Source organism: Crotalus tigris, unplaced genomic scaffold, assembly GCF_016545835.1.
Source record: "Crotalus tigris isolate CLP2741 ecotype Arizona unplaced genomic scaffold, ASM1654583v1 scf7180000024167.7108832, whole genome shotgun sequence".
Lineage (NCBI taxonomy): Eukaryota > Metazoa > Chordata > Lepidosauria > Squamata > Viperidae > Crotalus > Crotalus tigris.
Genome location: NW_024100417.1, coordinates 4,692,988 through 4,715,032, shown reverse-complemented (window position 1 = coordinate 4,715,032; position 22,045 = coordinate 4,692,988). Strand labels below are relative to the sequence as shown.

At 41.7% G+C, this 22,045-nt stretch overlaps 1 protein-coding gene across 2 annotated transcripts in view; it reads right to left on the bottom strand.

The window, feature by feature from the left end:
• PTPRF (protein tyrosine phosphatase receptor type F) overlaps positions 1-22,045 on the bottom strand; it is a 547,145-nt gene that overhangs the window by 72,529 nt on the left and 452,571 nt on the right. For both annotated transcript variants that reach the window (XM_039323287.1, XM_039323286.1), the window contains exons 9-13: positions 15,039-15,620; positions 14,372-14,505; positions 12,967-13,111; positions 6,443-6,748; positions 3,803-3,996 (exon numbers count right to left, since the gene is read on the bottom strand). In XM_039323287.1, coding sequence (XP_039179221.1) covers positions 3,803-3,996; positions 6,443-6,748; positions 12,967-13,111; positions 14,372-14,505; positions 15,039-15,620 — 1,361 coding nt within the window. The remainder of the gene's footprint in view (positions 1-3,802; positions 3,997-6,442; positions 6,749-12,966; positions 13,112-14,371; positions 14,506-15,038; positions 15,621-22,045) is intronic.

The window sequence follows — 22,045 nt, the reverse complement described above, 5'->3', positions numbered from 1 at the left end:
AGCATCTCTGTGATTAAATCAACTACAGTTAAATGTTTGAATTTATAAATCTGCTACTTATCAGATAAAGCAGTTCTCTGCTGAACAGCCCAATGGCTTTGTAAGTATTTAGTGTCACTGAGTAAGATAAATGGCTTTTAGGAAACCAAAGGCCTTAATAAAAAAAATTAGCTGCTGTTACTGCTTAGAGAGATGTAACCAATGCAAGCATAGCTAATGTTGGCAGTTGATATCACCAAATCTACAGTTCTAGTAAGAGCACCAAATAGATGAGTTTGACCAGGATAGTCTCAGATTTATTTTCTGCCCTGTTTACCAACTATTGCAAAGAAGGCCTGCCCTACCACTATACACATGATTGTTGAATGCACATTCTTTACTTTAGCTGTTTGATTAAAGAATTACCGTGTGTGAGTTGGGCAGCCATATAAATCTGCTTAATAAATAAAATTCTTTTAAGAGCGGTGAATCTCGTGTGGATCTTGTTAATGAAGCCAAACTGAATATTCAAATAACTCTCCAGAAGAATGGTTGCTACCCAGGGCTTGTTTTTCAAGAGGGTAACAGCTATTTTAAAGTCTTATTTCTGTGTTTATCTGTTGTCAAACTATTGTCAATCAGTGTAGACACAAGGTAGACAATTAAATATCTTCCAGATTTCTTGGGCAATTCTCATAAGTTTCAGTCAATCTGACTAACTGCGAGAGTTGTGGGAGTTATATTCTGAATCAGGAGCATGCCCCATATTGCCTACTGTATGTTCTTATTTTATCCTAAGTAAAATGCTTTTTTAACCTGACAAGTAAAATGAATACAGTAGGCTCAAGTATCAAAATATTCTGTGTCTTGGAATCTTGAATACAAATCAAAATATTCAAATATGACTGAAAATCACAGAATATATTGACACATAAAGCCCAGAGTAGAATTTAAATGTGTATGTACAGGATGGAACATAGCAGTGTGATTTTTCTGATATTGGGAATCCAAAGTTACTGTCAGATTAGTACATTTAATTATTGAATTAGAAAAGGGCTGTTGCAGCTTTGTACTTAGAAAAGCAGAATATGTTTATGTAGTAAACTATACAGTGGAGAGTACTGTCTCCTGAACTCTGCTAAAGTAATACATACAGGCAAATTCCTGAGATAAAGTCAGGCTTGTCTGTCCATGTAGGACACAATAATTGACACTGCCCTGCTAGTTACTTATCAGTTGGAGGCAGAGCCACAGCAGAGAAATTTTCTTAAGTATAAAGTTTCTCTTACAGAGCATCAGTTACTAAATTCAAATGAAAGAAGGAATATATAGCACATGTTAACTTTCCCTTCTGTTAGTTTTAAATACAAAATGAAGAAAAATATTGTATATATGGCAAAATGTTCCTCTGAATATTCTTGACCAATGTGTAACAGGGAGATGAAGTGTAAGAGGAACTGAATGATGAAACAGCATTATTTATCAACACATTGTGAAAGCTGGGTGCATTTCTGATAATTTCAAAATTTTAGAAGGCAATATTATCTCAACATGGAAAGCTGACTGTATCTCTGATGACAAAGTTCCCAACATTTTAGAAGGTGGTATTATCTGAATGGTTTTCTGGCTTTATGACTCTTCTGATGCAGCTGGATTATGTACATGATATGTTGCTACACCTTTAGCCTTCAAGCCTTTCACCTGACTGTGTTTGCAGCTTTTCCATCTGTCTGGTTATCATCCAAGAACACCACCCATATAAAAAAAATGGCAAGTGCCTTCAGGATGGACAGCTTATTGTAATTCCCATTCACACTGACTGATTCCTTGGATGAGATCAAGAATTAGCCTGCAAACGTAGCTGACTTATTAATTTGCTAGGAATCTCTTGCTATTTAAATGTATCCCTAGTTTAGCACTTATATTTCTACAAGAAATAATGACTGGAGACAAATTGCAAAATTGAAGCCTTTTTCTAGCAGAGAATTAAGACAAATTGCATCTGCCAAATAAGACAAATAGAAAGCTTTACAAAGCATGGTCTTAGACTATTATACTATGCCTCCATCTGTTGAAGGATAGGTATATACGGATTCCATTTTTTTTCAAGAAATAAAAGGTAAGTCATATCCATGAAGGATAATCAGAGGAATATATATAGTGTTTTACATCAAAGTTAAAGAAATCTATTCTACTGCTGCTGTTTCTGCATAGATTCTTTTACTTTCTTATACAAAATCTGGTGGTTCAATGGGTTTAATTAAATTATTTCATCTATAGGAGCTTAACCATATAACTTTTTGAGGACTAAATCTTTAGCCCTAGGGAAAGATAGAAAAGCGATACATTTTACCAGCTAAAGGGACAACTTTCTCAGAAAAAAAACACTGTGTATGTTCCCAAATATGAACATTTTGAAAAGATTCATAGAAATTCTGATGATCTAATCCAAGAAATGTAATCCTGTGCGAATAGGTTCTTATTTTATTTCTCCTTAATTCTTAGGCTGGGCTTTATTTTCTAGTGTATGAAAGGTGTGTGTGATTTATTTTATTTTCTTATTTTTTGCTGTGCTTTGTTCCCTGTTGAGAGAGAGATAAATAATTCAACTATACTTAGGAAGCGAATCAATTAGTTATGCAGTTCTCTCGTAATTTTACTGGGTGCCATTAAAAAATCTAGCTCACAACTGATCACCCCCAACTTGCAACTGTAGAAACCTCAGGAACTATAGATTTTTTCCCCAGCATGAACCCTTCCCCCCATCCCTCCTGAATCCAAAAGGTATTCTGTCTTAGTAAGTAGAAAAATTACAACAAATAGTTCAAAACTAAGACTTTGTTTCTTCTTTATTTCAGTGACATTATGAGTATAGTACTGACAACATACTTAGTTCCAAAGAGATAGCAGGCAATGCTTATATTATCCACTTCCCTGGAGTGCTGGATTACATTAAGAAAGACCTTAAATTTCTCAAAAACTATTTCACTCTAGTCAACCTTTTCCCTTCTGCTTTCGTTTCAGGAAGTTCTTTGATCTGACAAATCATGTCACTCAAATATGACAAAGCCTTATTAACACTTGTAGTAAAATACAGAACCATCAATAAAGCATACATTTATTTCCAGCATACTACTGATGAATCCCAGACTTTCCATTTAGGATGACTTAATTGACGGTTAGAAGGCAATTTTGAAACTCATTTAATCCATTTTTAGCAAAATTAGCAATATTTAATAACACTTAACCTTTTGGATGTGTTATCCAAAAAGCCCATTTAGTTGTATTTTCCTTAAACTTATTCCAACAAATTGATTTCTTTAGATTAATCCTATCTTTTCATTCTTTACTTGAATTTCATTATTTGAGTTTATACTTGCAATCTCTAGTTACATGGTGTTGTATACCATATACTGTGCAGTTGGCCTTAAATTCTAAATTTATTTATTTAGAGTAAACATAATGAATTTGGGATCCTCTAGATCAGACATGTCAAACTTGCAACGTCATCGGAGCATTTTCTCCACCAATGGGGTGGGCGCGGTTTTGTCATGATGCATCTGGCCTGCAGGCTGGCAGTTTGACACCCCTGCTCTAGATGTATTTGGACTGTAGCTTCCATTATCCATGACAAATAACTCTATGGATTAATTCAGACAGGATCTAACAGTTCAACACCATTTGGGACCATAGATTTCACATCTGTGTTAGAATTTTAACCAGTCCTATGAACCAAAAATAAACAAACAAACAAAAAAAAACCCCACTGACATGCAGGTAATTCTGCAAACAAGTATGCATATTCATCAATAGCGGGCTATACCTGGGATTCCGCTACCATGACATCTTTGATGACATGTGGTCCAACTGGTTCATTGTTCTCCATTTTTACATAGGTGACTTGGTAACCTCGAATTTGGCCATGCTGTTTGCTGGAGATGGGTGATTTCCAGGAAACACGAATTGCTGTTGAGTTCACTGACTCTACCTCGACTTTCCGTGGGGGAGCACTGGGCACTGCAATGTACATAGGCAAACATAGTTAGAGAAAAATCATCAAACATCTAACATTGGTACCTTAATTGTGAATGCTTTCTCTAATCCTCACTCTTCAACACTGTTCCAAGGAACAAGTATTTTGGTATATGCATGTTTGTATATATGGACATGTCAGATTTCAAAGATTAACAGTGTATGGAACATATGTACAGCATTTTCAATGGCCTAAGCCAGTGATGGCAAACCTTTTACAGACTGAGTGCCCAAACTGCAACCCAAAACCCACTTATTTATTGCAAAATGCCAGGGCCGCATCAGCATTGTGGTGCTCTCAGGGGGAGCGGGGTGTGTGTGTGTGTGGCCCACTAGGTGGGCGTGGTCACTGGGTGGATATAGCTGCGGTGGTGACGGCAGACTGGGTGGGTGTGGACGGGCCGGGACTAGGGTGGTGGGGACCAGCCCCTCGCCATCTCTGGAGCATCCCCAGGGGGCTAACGCTGCTTGCTCACTCACTTCCTGCCCCATCACTCCCAAACACTCGCCACTCTGGCAAACTCTGCTGGGGCGACGGCATGCGTGCCCACAGAGAGGGCTCTGAGTGCCGCCTCTGGCACATGTGCCATAGGTTCGCCACCTCTGGCCTAAGCTATCCTGTTATTAGAAGAAGATGCAAAGCTTTCCTCAGAAATCTAAGGATTTCCCTCCCATCCTCACTCTGCATTAAAGAGTGAGCAGAGAACAGGAGCAGATTTTTTTAAAAGAAAGGAGGCATTTAGAACAATAGCTTACGGTCAGTTGCTCCACTGCTCCAGCAAAAGGTAGTTCTGAAGACTGAGATGCCTGCTTATGCTTCTAGGTTATAGAGTGCTTTTTAATAAAAAGTGAAAAATGGCAGTTGCCTGAAAAATTTCAATTTTCTTACAAGGAGGTACTTTCTCATAAGGCAGTGTACAACCTATTTACCATTTGGCAAAAATCACATTCTTATTATACTGGATTCTTACATAGAAAGACAAAAATATCAATGCAAATTAAAAAAGAGCAGAGGGAAGGGATGGAGGAATGTTCTCTCAAAGAAGCTTCTTCTTCTGCATATGAATGGGGCAATGTATTCATTTTAGAATCCCCCTTGCCATACTGCTATTCAGCCTTAGCTTGGAAGGCTAAAACAGCATTCAGCTTTTGCAAAAGCAATCCATGGCATCCAAAAGCACACAGTGCCCCAATTGTCAGAATAAGAGAAGGTTAATTGGAGACTGGAAAGTGGGTGAAATCTCTAAGAATGATTCCAGAAAAAGATATGGCATTTGCTCAATTTTAGGCAACACATTATTTTCCATAGATCTTGCTCCTAACTGTTAAAAAGTTACTTGAAGAGGAGCATCAAGGGAAATAATGATTTAGCAAAGGAAAGGAGGAGGGCAGAATGGGGAATGATTTATGTCCTTCAGGTTTTCCAAAAAGCAAATGGAAAGTAAATGAAACAGTGTTTTAACAAATTGATCCCTTTTCTTATTAGTCGGTTATAACTTGAATATTGCTTGTGACAGCTCTGCAGGGCCCAGCTATCATGAATCTTACCTACAGAGCCTTATGCTAATAGCAACTACCCAGGGATTGACTTATGTTGGGTTACTACATGTCATTTGATTATAAAAAAGAGTGTATTAACTACCAAATACATCTCAAGATACAAAAAGGATTTCATCCACCTTACTTGCTATTTATGAAACTTCAGTGTTATTGAAAGCTTTCAAAATCATGCCTGACAAAGCCTACCTGGGAGAGCCATCTATGCAGTCCTCAGACTAATGTTTCAAGTTTGCTAAGACATTTCTAGGGTAGTAGCTTCCCTCTGGCTAAGGCTTTGCTAAATGAGAACTAAAGCAAACAAATCAAGCAGCAAAACCTGCAGACGCGTTTCTTTTCCTGGGAAACAGTCTCTGAACTTAGCTATGCATCACTTCCTAGAATTTCAGCAATGCAAGGAGTAATACAGCAAAGGCAATCTGCTCTCAGTTTAAGAGTGGCTCTCTTGCTCCTATGTTTGCTTATGGCCTCTCCAGTATTTTGAGGCCAGAATGTAACATAACAAGTGCCAGTCACTCTGAGTACTGTCAATTTCTAGACAGGAAACTTAAATCGAGACCTAACTGACATGTCTACCTAATGCAATGCAATGTGTGGCATTGATATGCCCCTGATAGAGACTTAAGAAGCAGATCTGTATAGGAAGCAGCATTCTACCCAACAGAACCTATCTATGAACTCCATCTGGACAAGACACCAAATAAACTCTGGCTTCATATTCTAACTGAATATAATTACAAAGGAGCTGTCCTATTTTTTAAAAAATTGAGCATTTTTGTTTCTATATCATACAGTTGAGATCCATAGTGCATTCCTAAGAAACAAAACTGTAACAATCAATAGATGTTACCTTTGACCATGCATCAGAACCTACCGTCTTCATCAGTGCGAACAGAGACAGGGATGCTCTCTGGTCCAGGACCAACATCTGTGTGAGCCCTCACCCACACTTTGTACTCTCTCCATTTCTCCAAGTTGCTGATCTCCCAGCTGGAGTGCTCATGTCCAATGCCCTCAACCACATGCTTGGTGCTGTCCTCTCCTTCCACTGCCTGGTATGCGACGGAATATTGCGTGATGACTCCATTGCGGCTCTGAGCCGGTGGTGGTACCCAACTTACCCGGATGGTGGTAGAGCTGATGCTTACACATGCGACCTCTTGGGGTGGGGCAGAAGGGGCTAGGTATGAATAAATGAAGTGGGAAGATGTAGGGAAATGGTTGGGCAAAACATACCAAGTACAGTGAGATCTTACCCAGCCAACAGAGATTCTCCTAATAGAGAACAAAGTTTGTATTTCTTTGTTATTTAAAATTGTACATGCACAGGAATTAGGTCTATGTGTGCCATTCACAAGATCACTGGTTGTGGTTACCATAGTGAAAAGAAAATTGGAAATTGAAAATCTTAGAAAATACTTAGAAGAGAATAGAAGAGCAGAAGTCCCCAAGAGAGAATCTGAGATCTAAAGAAGATAACAAGCCAACTAAGAATAATGTGTCACCTTTAAAAAATTCAGTGATATTCTTTCTGAGGCGTGGTATTTAAGCAGTAGTTTGCATGGATACTTTTGCTTAAACTGCTTAGTACATAATCTCAGAATACAAGGTCTACTGAATCTGATAGATAGCACCATAGCTTTGAAATTTCTGAGTAGAAGCTGAAACAAGAATCATAAAGACCACAAAGAAAGTTTTTAAAGAGATAAAAACATGATTTGCAGGATGGAACTATCACTAAGTAGTGATGGAAACTTAAAATATCATTTTTTTATTTGGTAAGCAGAACAACAACAACAACAAAAAAAACTGGCGAATACCAGAACAGGAATATATGTTTCATATATTCTACTGGAGGAAAGTCAGATCAAGACAGTTATTAGGAAAAACATTAGAATTATGTGAAAATTAAACTTAAAGCTACACTTTGGATTGCAAGGACCAACAGCAAACTCGGATTACCTGAGGATGCTAAAGATATATGAATGGCATCTAAGCAAAAGTAGCGAAAGGAGAGACAGAAACCAGTAAGACAATATTGAAAGAAATAGCAGAAGAATGTAAGCAATTCCTCAAAAAACTGACAAACAATAAAGACACTTGAGTGTAAAAATTCTGATCTATTCACAATATTAACAAACAATACTGAACAATAGATGAACTCTTAATAGAGCAGAAAAAAAAAAAAAAACACCAGGTCCAGGGGAACAGCTCAGAGAATTGAAAAAAAAAAAAGAAATACTGGCTCTTATGGAAGAATGGCTAATTTACACCAGGAAGTCAAACTAAGAAAACAAATGCATTTTAACAAAGGAAGGCATTTTAAAACTCTTACTATAAGTACTACTACCTGTTTAAATGTCAACTATCTGAAATAATTTCTGAGTTGCCAGATTGTAAATGTATATGTGTGAAATAGGAGTTAGATATAAAACAGGTGCTATTCACCATTCTCTTCTCAACCAGATCAGATTATGGGAATCCTTTTATGATGACTTGTTTCTGTTTATTAATTCATCATGTTGAGTCCACTATTGATATTGTCACTATAAAAAAGTAATTAAAATGACAGAGCAAAATGATCATAAAATTTTCTTAGGAATCTCACAAAAAGGCTGAAAGTATCCATATTAAAAGATTAAGACCTGCCACAGTAGACAGATGACAAAAGGTTTAAATACCATTTTATAGTGTAGATATTGCCTAAATCATGGGAGGTTATGCTAATTTTGATGATCAGAGGGCAGGTAAAGACATGAAACTCATCTCCTTTGAACTTCTAGTATTAATTATAAGCAAAAACTGATTATCATTGCTTTATTGAATACACACTACTATATTTGAGACTAAAGAAGTATAAAAGAGATTTTTGAAACGATGTGTATGTACAGAAAACTGAGGAACTATAGTAAATCCATGCCTGAAACATCAAAGTGCAACTCCATCAAAAGTAATTTATTTCTGATACTCCAGTCCTCTTAAAATGGCTGTTATCTACAACAGATTTTCACCAGTCTACCAGATGTAATAATGCTGGTACATATATGTAGATATGCTAGGAATAGCCAGCAGTAGAAACTTTCTGGAAACAAGACTAAATTGAGTATATTTCATTTTTTTTCTTTTAAAAAAACTGAACATCAATAAAAGCTGAATTTACAGATCAGCTTGTGCACTGATTCCAATAGAGATATATTGTTCCTAATTATTTACTTATTGTGGGCACCAGGAAAAAAAAAAAACCAATGTTGCAAAAAATATGGGATCTTGTCACTAGACCTATGCTACCGTGATAATTCTGTTTTACTAGATGAAAAATAAATGCAGATACATCTTATGTGCTTTCTGGAACATATTTATTGCTTGGATTTTTAAACTAAAAAAGGGTGCCAACTTCTTTAAGAATTATATTAACTTTAAAGAGTGAGGTCCTTAAAGCAATGTCATCTTTTATTCAGACTCACATGGAATCCTGAATAAAGTTGCACACCTATTATTTATTGGAAACAAATATACAAATAAAGAATAGCCAAGAGCTGCTGTGCCTGTGCAAATTTGCAAGCACTTTTTCCTAATCATTTTGAAGCATACACATCATACTACTTATTGTTTATACAACAAAAAGAAGAAAAAGGGAAGAATCCTCCATAATCATAATCCTCCACATGATTGAATGATACTCTCTGCTATAAGTATTTTCCACTGTAAGATGGAGAAATATTCATTTCATTATCTCTGTTCATAGTAGGTTGTTTTGTATGCTGTTTGATGTCCTGGGATTCCAAGTTATAGATATTTCCCTTTTGTTGTTTCTTGTGTTATGCATGTTAAATAAAAATATTTTAAAATGATAAAGCAGGCTTGAAAACTCAATTTGCCTAGAAATTTAGCTAGTAAAAGAAGAAGGTCAAGACCGCGAAAGTCAAAGCCAAAGAAAGAAATAGGAGATACCAAGAAACAGGTAGTCAACATGCAGGTTCCCTGAGTACAGGCAGCTAAGCAGTTCCTTGCACACTTGACTCATAAACACTTTGGAAACTGGGATTCATTGAGACAATTTTTTGCTTGATGCTACTTGATAAAACTCATGGCAATTAGAAAAAAGGGAAATGAAAGCTGTTTAACAAAGTACAGTAACTGAACCAAGTGAGGCACAAAATTACTTTTGACTGCTGATAGCTAATGGCTGCGTAAGAATCTCATCTGTGAAACTGCCAATACACAAACAGCAAATTAACATTAGAAGAGGTTAAAATAAAATGAAACAATGGAAGCATAAAAAAACCTGAATGAGATAAAAATATATATCAACATGTACCTACATATTATGCACAGTCAATGTCACATTTACAATGTTCATACAGGCAACATGATTACATTTGCAATGCCTTGATTAAGATTTCCTTGCAATGTACAAAGGCCAGTAGTTCATGATGATATGATGAATACCAGGTCCTTAACAATGTAATTCAAATATATTTTTTAAAGGATTGAACAAATAGATTATTCTCATAATGCTAAAAGCAGTATCACTTTGTACATCCAGAATTAAGAGACTGTTTGGCAAGCTGTTTTCTTTGTAATATTTACATATTTACATATATCTAAGTTCTAGACATTGTCTTTTAGCTTTCCATTTGAACCAGGCTTGTTCTGAAGTTGGTATACAGGTTTGTAATGTCAGTTCCTCAAAATGACTACCTAGTTTTAAGAGCATAATCTTTCTCGTCACATTCCACTGCTTTTCTCCTGCAAGATTCCTGATAATTTAATTATTCAAATCTTTGTTTATAATCTTGAATCCCATGGATCAGCTACTGGAAGAAGAATAAAACATCTACTTCCTCTACCAGTTCTCCATTCGGAAGAACCCTCTATAGCAGTGTTTCTCAACCTTGACAATTTTAAGGCATGTGGACTTCAACTCCCAGAATTCCACAGCCAGCAATGCTGGCTGTGGAATTCTGGGAGTTGAAGTCCACATGCCTTAAAATTGTCAAGGTTGAGAAACACTGCTCTATAGTGAGTGCTTTATAGCGGTTGATGGGCCACTGGCTTAAGTATGTGGTATATGTATGTGTACGTGTGTAAAATAAGGTGCACCATTATGCAAAAACCAGCAACTTAAGTTTTTGTATCAGATATTGGGATACAAGTGCAAATAACAGTCCTCATCATGACATTACTGCACATATGTCAACTAAGTTCAGGGACTTCTTCCCTATTTCTATCTTCAGTGCCAACTTAATATGCAACCTTTAGCTGCAGACTGGGATCTACAACTGTTTATAATACACTATCAGGATTATCTTCCCTTATTACGGAGTAGGCAAAATAGCTCCTGTACACACATTTCTTTCTGCTGCTAATTCTAGATGTATTTTAATTTGCAAGTGGATGGAAGTGTTTTTAAATGAAACAGTCTTGAGACGCCTAATCACTTTTTATTCTCTAGAGTGTTTCTAGGTCCAACTTCAATCCAGAAACAGTATTAGGAAGGTAATACAGCACAAAATAGCAGGCAGTGCTTCATTCTGCTGTTGACTCTAGTGGGCCTGAAGAAAGAGATGAACCTCTCTGCCATGTTCAAGTAAGGCAGCCAAAAGAGGACTATGAAGGATCTAGGGAAAAGTTCATGAAATCACCAGGACTAGGATAAGAATGGTGTTTTGATAGGTTTGAAAAACCAAGTCAGAAATCTACAGACAATAAGAGAGACCGTGTGGCAACAATGAGTAAGGAAGGTCTGTTTACAAATATGTATGTTGAGTTTTTCAACACATATGTTATGTAAGAGAGAGTATAAGTTATCTGGAGGTATTCCATGAGGGAGGGAATCAAATGAATGTTCAAGAGTGGTATGTGTGATAGAAGTATGGGGTAACAGAAAGAGTGGGGGGGAAGTGGATCCTAATTGGGGAAGCTGTAAGTTCAAAGGAGTGGCTGCATATTTTGATTTAAATAAATTATGTGATAAAGCTGGACCAATCACAGTAGGTATTTAGAGAACGGACTACCCCATTATATATTTTTGTGATAGCACCTATCACATGCTCTCAAAATGCAAATGTGCTTAGCAAGCCAAAATATTGCACTCTAACTGCAGAGGCATCAAATATTGCTCAGTTACACATAGCCTTGCATCACAATTCCTATCTGTCATATTTCACATCTGTATTACTCTTTGTTTCTATGGTCTGTCTGTTCTTTTTGTTTAAGTACAATGACTGGGAAAATACCAATTGCTCCCTATTGATTCATGTATTGTTCAGTAGCTGCTGCCAGCTCTAGAAATATCGCCACCCAGTATGTTCTCCAATATCTAATATTTATAATATCTACATTTGGGTATCATTTGATCTAATCCATTGGTTTGACATAATACTTCCATAAACAGGGCTACTGGAGTCCTTATGAGTGACCTACTATTGAGAAAATGAAAGGTAATCCCAATCACAAGTGGAGCAGTTCCACCCTGAGCTGATTCTGCTTGGGAACACATTGGCTGCATGCAGAAAGCTCTGCTGTTATTGCATCATTTGTTGCCCCACGGAGTCCCTAAATTCTTGACAGATGGCACAAACAGAAATGTCTCACTTCCACCCTAAATGTTTTCATAAAAACAAGCCCTCAAATCACCAGTGAAAGCAAGCTTATCTTAGAGCTCTTTGATAGCCTTAATCTGCTTACGTGCTACTTTCTGAGCTGCCAATAAGTGAACTGAGCTTATACTTCACTAGCACATGGGCTGAGAAGAGAATAAAAAGCAATCCGGCGTCAGACAGGTTTTTATCTGGCCATCTGATTAATTTTACTGTTGTCTGGTATATATAGTCTGAACATGCAACATGGTGCATCACACTACTTAATTCAGCATTCATTCTCTGCTAAATGTGTTAATGATTTCCCCTATTTGAAGAGATGGAGTTGCTCTTTTCCAAGTGAATTCATAGAAATTTGCAACAGCAACAACATAATGTATGTAGTGCATAGACAGCTGGATGTCCTGAGATGTATGGAGGAAATATGAGCAAGGTTGTTTCTCAAAGGGATATGAGCACATGCAGAGCAGGGATATGCATGCACAAGGTTCAGAGATGGAATACCTTGTTTACAGCAGAATGGAAGGTAGGAGAGGATGCAGTAAAACTCAGAGAGACAGGGAATACATCTTGTCTATTTGCTTTCCCCTGTAAATCTGCGAGTCTACCTGTTGAAAGGGCATGAGCTGAAAGAGAAACAAGACTTACCCTGGCCAAATGGGCCCTGCTTCAGAACCACAGCTGGCTTGTCACTCCTCATTTTCTATAGACAATGGTTCCAATCCCCCATTAACTCACACAGTGGAAACAGCATTTCCCCTTGCTTACATTCCCATAGCCATACAGAGACACTTACTGGACTGTGCTGTTCGAGCTTCCAAAATTGGAGTAAGGACTCCTAGACCCTGCTCAGACCGGGCACCTAGTTGAAACTTGTAGAGTGTGTCCGGCTTGAGTCGATCAACTGCATAAGATGAAGTCTGGTCAAATTCCACCTTATGCTAGAAAATATAAGAGTCGTTTTCTTTTTTATTTGGAGGGGAAATAAGGTAAGCCAACCTTTAATGCTTTTTTGTTCTTAAATCATTCGCCCATCAATACTTACAGATTAATCAAGTCAACGATACAACCCAAATTAATGAACCCAAGTTACTGAATTTGCGTATTTGTAGAAAAATCATGACCATCATATTGAGGACACTAACAAAGCAGTCTTGTGCTCTTCAGAAACAAAATATCTATTAAAAATGCAACCACAGCATTCTGCAACATGTCAGTGTAAAAATGTCAGGAAAGCAAGAAGAATGGATTTTAGCTCCCAGCATTTTGTTATGTTAAGTAGCTTTTAAATCAGCATTTGAGCAATTCTAATATAGAAACTTTACACACACACACACACACACACACACACCATAGGAACCCAATAGATGTAGTGTCCAAAAGGGATTTTGGATAGTACTGTGCATTCCACAATTTTGTACGGGTAGTCCTCAACTTACAAGAGTTCATTTAGTGACCATTCAAAGTTACAACGGCACTAAAAAAAGTGACTTATGACCATTGCAGCACCCTCATGGTCACGTGATTAAAATTCAGATGCTTGACAACTGACTCATATTTATGACGATTGCAATGTCCATGGGTCATGTGATTCCCTTTTATGACCTTCTGACAAGCAAAGTTGATAGGGAAGCCAGATTCACTTAAATGTGTTGATAACGCTACAGTGATTCACTTAACAACTGTGGCAAGGAAGGTCATAAAATGGGGCTAAACACTTAACAAATGCTTCACTTATCAACTTAGAGCCTTAGTCTAGTATTATCCCACATAATCCTTAAAGCCATTATTTCAGATATTAGTTTATTGACAGATAAAAAGAACTTTCAGAAACTGAAGACCCTAAAATATTTCTTAATGCTATGGCTAGTTTTCACCTCCAAACCATGGCTAAACATCATAAGGACTAGATGGATAATCTTTGAAACTTCATCTAAGCATTCACGACAAAGGGAATGCTTTCAGTAATTATGCTTATGGCCAGGAATCCAAGTGAATGCAGGAGTTCTTGATTCTCCCTCTCACACTGAAATATGTATAAAGGTTTACAACTACATGACACCTTGTTTTTCAGAAGCTGTTTTCAACAACAATCTTCTGCGTGTACCTATGTTTTGACAAGAATCTAACTGGTACTATGGAAAAACCTGCCTCACTTCCATAGGAACTACAGTACAGCAATCAATTATTATGTTTCTTACCTGGATCCCATTTGTTCCTTCCCAGTATATCAGCTCATACTTGGTGATGCGCTCTTGAGAGGCTGGCAGCCAAGTCAACATGATCTGTGTATCTGATTCGGCCTCAGCTTGGAAGTCTGCTGGTTGGGCTGGAACTAGGGACCGATGAAATATGATTCAGTGGAGGTAAATCTGAGGAATCTTAGAAAGTGTCCAAGACACTGGTCTTATCACTAATCTAAAATTTTACAGCATTTTCATAATTCTGCTCAGTACCTTCTCTTTCTTTTATAATCCAAGTTAAACAGTTTCCTTATTAACCTTGTTAGCTAAGTAGATGTCCATTCTTGACAAACATACAATGATGATAAAACAACATACTATTTATAATCTGAAAAAGAGCACATTTTCCTCAATCCTAATTAAGAAGCATAAGCTTGCTCCTCAATGAACAAACCTCAAGTCTGGACCATACCACAATCAAGATCTTTGCCTCAGATGTCTGGTCCCTGAAAGAATTAGAGCAAACCAAGACATGGAGGGGGCAATTTTAATTCTCGCTTTTTCCAATCTATTCCTCTCTGAAAGTGTTGAGACTGTAACTCCCAGAATTCTGTATCATGCAATCTTAATACACCTGAAGGGTTATCAGACTGGGGGAAAGCTAACTTATACCACATATACTTACCACCCTGCTGGGTCTTGACTTGAATAACATCAGAAGGGGGGCCATCTCCTACTGAGGTGAACGCCAAGACACGAATACTATATGTAGTCTCAGTTATCAAACTGCCCACAGTGGTGAGATGACTGTCATCAGTGTTGTGCTTCTGCCACATGCTGAGTGGTAGATGGGGATCAGTCGTGTAGTACACCCGGTAGCCTCGAATCAATCCATTAGGCTCTTCAGGTTGTTCCCACTGGACCAGCATTGTGCTAGCACTCAGCATCCGTGCCTGCACTTTGAGAGGTGGGCTTGATGGAGCTTGTTCTCCTGTCCGTGCCTCAACCAGTTCACTAGGAAGGCTCCTTCCAATGTTGTTTACAGCAATAATGCGGAACTCATATTCTGAGAAGGGGCTTAGGCCACCAATACTATAGCGGGTGGTGGCCACACCATCCACTTCTTGGAACGTTCCCTCCAAAGATTTGGGCTTATATTGAATGACATAGTAGGAGATGGGGTCTGCATTTCCAGAGTCCCAGGTGAGAGTAACACTGGTGGCTGTTGTTTCAGTCACTAATGGCTCTGCTGGAGGCTTTGGCAGAGCTGAAAATACGGGGAAAAATCATTCTATTAATGCAAATGATAGAATGCATAAAAATATAAATGAGGTTCAAAATCTCCTTAACATTCTTCTTTAAAGGCAGAAATAATTTTACTGGAACTTACATTTTATATTACACACTACCACGTTACTTGGAGTGCTTTTAATGAAAGGGTAAACATAGCAATCATATTATTATATGTGTTCACAGAACTTGTTGGTGGCTGGTTAAATAACCATAATTTAAACAAGAATCCAGGTCAGCTTTCAAATGGAAAAAAAAGTTCTTCAGCTGGAGTACCCTTCAGAACTTTTGTTCAGGGCCAATTCACCAAGATAATAGTACTTGCACTGTACTACTACTATTACAACGTATTTATGGAATGGAAAAATTGGTGGGATGTGCATTTGGATGGTGGAATATTACAGCATCCTGGCCATGAAAACTCCAAGCATTAGCAGAAAAAGTCACAATCTTCCTGCACTATCAGATAACAAAATCTAAGGCCAGGATTGTAATCTGGGATTCTTTTATATATTGATTTTATGACAGGATTGTAGATAAATGGGGCGTTGTCTTACCTGAACGCCTTTTCTCAGCAGGATGATGTAGAGTCCAAATGGATGGGTTCTATGACGGCCTTCCTGCCTGGCAGACTGGGTAAAAACTTCGGCCACACCCCTTCCTTTGGGCGTGACCCCAGTTTTGACTTAGGCGAGAAACTTTGTTGGAATTAACCTTGCAGCTCTTTATTATATCTTTATTATAACCCTGCCTAGACCTATCCTCTGGGTGGGCTTGGACTCTACATCATCCTGCTGAGAAAAGGCGTTCAGGTAAGACAACGCCCCTTCTCCAGCAGGATGGCTGTAGAGTCCAAATGGATGGGACATACCAAAGCCCTCATGTCCCCCTGGGAGGGAATGTCTAGGCTACCGAACTCTGAGCAGATACGACTTGTTGAAGAACTCTTCTGCCAAAAGCCGCGTCTGCTGCTGCTAGGGAGTCTAAACGGTAATGTCGAATGAAAACCGAAGGTGAGGACCAGGTTGCGGCCCTGCAAATCTCTTCCACCGGAGCTTGCGTTAGCCACGCCGCAGATGTGGCTGCGCTCCGCGTTGAGTGGGCAGTCACCTGAGTGGGTGCTGGCAAATCCTGTGAGACGTAGGCCTGCGCTATGCAGGCTCTGATCCACCTGCCTATGGTGGAAGGAGATACCTTCTTTCCCATAGTTGCTGGTTGAACAGGACACAAATAATGCTTCAGTCTTTCGGAAAGCCGAGGTGCGTTTCACGTAGAAACACAGCGCTCTCCGCACGTCCAGCTTGTGCCATCTGTGTTCTAGTCTATGTTTGGGTCTGGGACAGAAATCAGGAAGCGAAAGTTCCTGAGATCTGTGAAAGATGCTATTTACCTTCGGAATGAAGGTCGGGTCTGGTCTAAGAACGACCCTGTCTTTGAAAAAGGTACACAGATCCTTCCTTACTGACAGTGCTGCTAGTTCTGAGATTCTTCCTTGCTGAAGTAATTGCCACAAGGAAAGCTACCTTCAGTGAGAGGTGATGGAGTGAGCATGTTTCAAGAGGTTCGAAGGGTGCTGATGTCAAGGGCTAGAAGGACCTTAGGCAGGTTCCAGGACGGGTACCTGTGTATGACTGGGGGCTTTGTGTTAGATGCCCCTTTTAAAAAGGCATTAATAGCTGGATGCTGTGCTAGGGAAGTTGAAGTTGTCGCAGGAGAGTACAGTTGAGAGGGCCGATATCTGTCTGCGGATAGTATTGACTGACAGGCCCTTATTAAGACCCTCCAGTAGGTAATCTAGGATATTGGGAATAGATACTGCGGTCGGGTCTAGGTGAAGCGAAGCGCACCACCTACAAAATCCCTTCCACGTAGCGTCATAAATCCTATTAGTGGACGCTCTTCGTGATGCCTGTATGATCGATATCACCCCTGCAGAATAAGATTGTTTAGTTAAGCTTTGCCGCTCAAATGCCAAGCGGCTAGTTGTAGCCACTGGGGATCTGGGTGTACAAGCTTGCCCTGACTGAGTTTTACCTTGTCCGGGGGGATCCTCCACGGAGGTGATATCGAAAGGTCCACGAGGTCGGCAAACCACGGGCGCCGTGGCCAGTGAGGGGCAATGCAGACCATTTCTGCGCCCTCCAGGATCATCTTGCGTATGGTTGCCGGTATTAATGGCAGTGGTGGGAAGGCGTACAGGAGTTGCGCCGGCCACCGGCACCTGAGAGCATCCGTTCCCTCCGATCCCGGGGACGGGAATCTGGAGAAGAACCTGGGGAGTTGTGTGTTCTTGTGGTTGGCAAATAGATCTAGGTGCGGTTGTCCGAACCTCCGGGAGATCTCCTCGAAGAGAGCCGGGTCCAGACGCCATTCCGACTGGTCCACCTTGGCTCTGCTCAGGGAGTCTGCCTGGGTGTTTGTCTCCCCTGAGATGTGTTCCGCTCTGATGGAACTCACATTGGCTTCTGCCCACCGAGACAGAGCCAATGCTTCCTTCATTAGTTCCACTGATTTCGTTCCTCCCTCCTTGTTTACATGCGCCTTGGCTGCTACATTGTCTGTAAGCACGAGGACGTGCCTCCTCGTTACTAGGTGTGAGAAATGACGGAGGGCCAGGTGTATGGCCCGGAGCTCTAGCCAGTTGATGCTGTGTGACAGGTCCTTCTGACCCCACTGGCCCTGTGCTATCTGGGTCCCCAGATGGGCTCCCCATCCGAACAGGCTCGCATCTGTCGTGAGCGTGACCCTGTTCGGTTCCCTGAATATGCTCCCCTTGAGTGTCATGGGGGATAGCCACCATTTTAGTGATTTCATCACCTGTGCTGGTACCGGCACTCTCCTGCTGGAGGTGCTGAGGTTCCTCCTCTGGTAGGGTAGGAGGAACCACTGCAACTCCCTCGAGTGGAGCCTTGCCAATGGGATGATGCCCATGCAAGATATCATCTTTCCCAGGAGCTTCGAGAGTTGTAGCAAGGGCACTCTCCTGATCTTTTGAATTTGGTGGATTAGCTTGGATATGCTGATCAGTCGCTCCTGGGAAAGGAATACCCTGCACTGTGACGTGTCTATCACCGCGCCCAGGTGTTGCAGTCTCCTTGAGGGAATGAGGTGGCTCTTGTTTAGATTGACCGAGAATCCGTGCCCCTGTAGGGTTCGGATCGTGGTCTTGAGATCTGCCCTTGCTTGTTCCTGAGATCTGGACTGAATCAAGATGTCGTCCAGATAAAACTGTACGCGAACCGGCATCAGCCTGAGATGGGCTGCTATTACAGCTAGGATTTTGGTAAATACCCTTGGTGCTGAAGATAGTCCGAAGGGTAAGGCCCTGTATTGGTAATGCCGGCCCGCGTAGGTAAATCTGAGGAATTTCCGGTAGCTGGGATGGATGGGAATGTGTAGGTACGCCTCTGTGAGATCTATTGAGGATAATAGATCGTCTTCCCTGACGCTGGCTAGGATGGACTTCAATGAGTGCATCTTGAACTTCCTGTACTTTATGAAATGATTCAGGCCCTTCAGGTCCAATATTGCTCTCCACCCTCCTGATGTCTTTGGAATAACGAAGAGGATGGAATAAAATCCTCTTCCCTCCTCTTCCTTTGGTACCCTCTCTATGGCTTGAATTGACAGGAGGTGAGCTATGGCCGAAGTTATCAGCCTCGTCTTGTGTACCTTTCTGGAGATGGGGCATCTGATGAACCGGCTTGGTGGGGGAGAACAAAAGTCTAAGGTCAGGCCATGCCTGATCGTTTCCAAGACCCAGGCGTCGGTGGTGGTCTGCTCCCAGACCTCGATGAAGTTTCCTAACCGACCCCCGATGGGAGTGTCCTGTTTGGCGTCACTTGGTACGCTTAAAGGATCTGCCTCCCGCTCCCCTATATGGGCGTCTGGACTGGAACTGGCCTCTGGCTCCCGGGCTTTGGCGATCCGGGGTTCGATCCTGTCTCGGATAGAAGGATCGTGAGCCTCTGGGCCAGTCCCAGGATTGCCCTGATCGAAAGGGCTGTCTCCATTCCCAGGGGCTTCCTGGGCGGGAGCCCTGTCTCCGGAAGTCCTGACTGCCTCTCCTGTCTAACTTCTTTGATGGATGCACTAGGATTTTTTTCTTGTCTCTGCCTTCGCTGACGTGTGGGTCCAGAATGGAACCAAACAGGGCTTCTCCACTGTATTTGGACGTCGAAAGACGCCATTTGGACCTCAGGTCTGTCTTCCAATTTTTGAGCCACAGTAGCCTTCGCGAGGCCACTGTGGCCGCAATGGACCTTGCCGCATACTTTGTTGCGTACAGTGAAGCGTCAGACACGAATTGAGAGGCCGCGAGGAGCTTGGCCAATGTTTGGTGTACTCTGACCTGGTCTGGAGGCACCGTGCCTTGCAGTTCCCTCAGCCACATGATACGGGCCCTCGCGAAGAATGATGATGAAGTGGCTGCTCTGGCCGCCCAGGCTGCAGCCATATGGGAACGCCGGAGGGAGTGTTCAAATTTCTTCTCCTCAGGTCTCAAGACCTCCGCCATGTCTCCTGGAATCGCGGAGGTAGAAAATAATGAGATCAAGGGGTTATCTACAGTGGGAACCTCTAACATGTTAGAGAAGGAGGGAGATAGGTTGAAAAGCTTTCTTTCCGCGCTGTTAGGTGCCGGTGGGCTCGCAAGTGAGGACCATTGTTCCTCCAGCGTGGTCATAAAGACCTCCGCACATGGGATGTACTTATCCTGTGGAACCTTTTTGGCAAATAGAGGATTGGCCTCCTTGCTTGTTGAGGGCTTCTCATCCTGTACTGATGTTAGGTTGACTGTGGAAACTGCCTTTATCAGGAGTGATTTTAGGAGCGCTGGGTTAAAGAGGCCAGAGCTTGTCGCCTGCTCAGGTGCGGTCTCCTCGTCCTCCGAGAGGGGCATGTCTGACATGTCCAGGTCTACTGAGTCACCCTCTCCCAATTGAGAGGAAGTTTCAGAGATGCTGGTAGGGGGCGGCCTAGCCCGTCCCTTACGGGGTGTGTGAAAGGCCACTTGCCCCTTAGAAGCCATGAACTGGGAGAATGCATCCTGCATGAATGCATGAAATTGTGCCGACCATATGTTCTCCTGCGCCTTGTCGTTGGGGTGAGGCGCTGGAGTGTGGTCGGGTGAAGAAGCTGGTGAGGAGGGATTGGAGGAATCTAACTGTTCAGTTTCCCAGGAGGAGACCAAGTCTTGAGCACTTCCTCGGCAGTAGGTTCTGTGCTGGGTGCCACCCCTGGGACAGGGGAAACCAAATTTGTCCCATTGACATTGGTTCTCTGTGCTCTGCTAATTTGCCTTTCTAAAGCCAAATGTCTCCTCAAAGCCTCTCGCTCAGCCGTTTTGGACTGTCCCTTCTGAGAAAGGTGCTTTGTTTTAGCTTTCTTCTTCCCCCCCACCTCTGATTCAGAAGATCTGCGTTTTTGTTGTTGCTGTGGGGGGGACAATTGAGGGACCTGTGTGACTGAATACGAGACATTGTCTGCCATTGTGCCAGACACCCCGAGTAGGCAATGCCTGGACAGGGGGAATGAGATACGCAGATCAGATGCAGATGCTTGGGGCTGTGCCCTCTTCTGCCTATACAAACAATGGCCGGACAGACAGGAATCTTTGGACAGAAGATCCTGCAAGGCAGTGACTAAAGGTCACTATAGGAACAGTTAGGAAAAGAAAAAATATTCCTCCTCACCTCCTCACCTAGTCCAGACAAAAGTACAGTTTATATCTCTCTCTCCCCCGGTCTGTGGCTGTGGTAGCAGACCACGCTCAGAACTGATAGAGGTTCTAATCTTTTATTCCTCTTCCTTCCTCTTGCCCAAGTGTCTTAATGTAAAGGAAAAAAGCGGCGGCTAAACTGCTTGTTTAAAATGGCGAATGGGAGGAAGCCCCGCCTCCCAATAGTAGCCGGATGAGCCACGAGGCTCCAACAATGGCGGGTCTTTAATAGCCAGCAATAGGGTAATTAACCGGCTTGAATGGCTCTTTTGTCCTTAAGGGGGCTGTGCCTCTCCGCTGGGGGAGAAAAAACGGCGCTGAGGCTCTGCCGGTCGGTTTGGGCGCGCTGCGCTTCTCGCGCCGCTCAGCTGATCAGCGCTCTGTTTTCCCGCGCCGCTCAGCTGTTTGGCGCTGAACGGCGCCTCAGCTCCTCCGCCGGACCGAGTGGCCTCCGTGCCACTCAGCTGCCCGGCGGGTGGTCCGGGAAATGTCCCCGCGCCAAACAGCTGTTTGGCGGGATCCGCGGAAGATCCACTGACCGGCCCGAGCCCCCCTGGCTAACCGCCCTGGCGATCCTCTCACCACTCCGACGATCCTGGCTGGGAGGCGTCGGTGTTCTATTCCTCTGCCCGGGATCCCTGCCTGCTGCAAAAAGGGGAGGAAAAAAAAAAAAAAACTGGAAG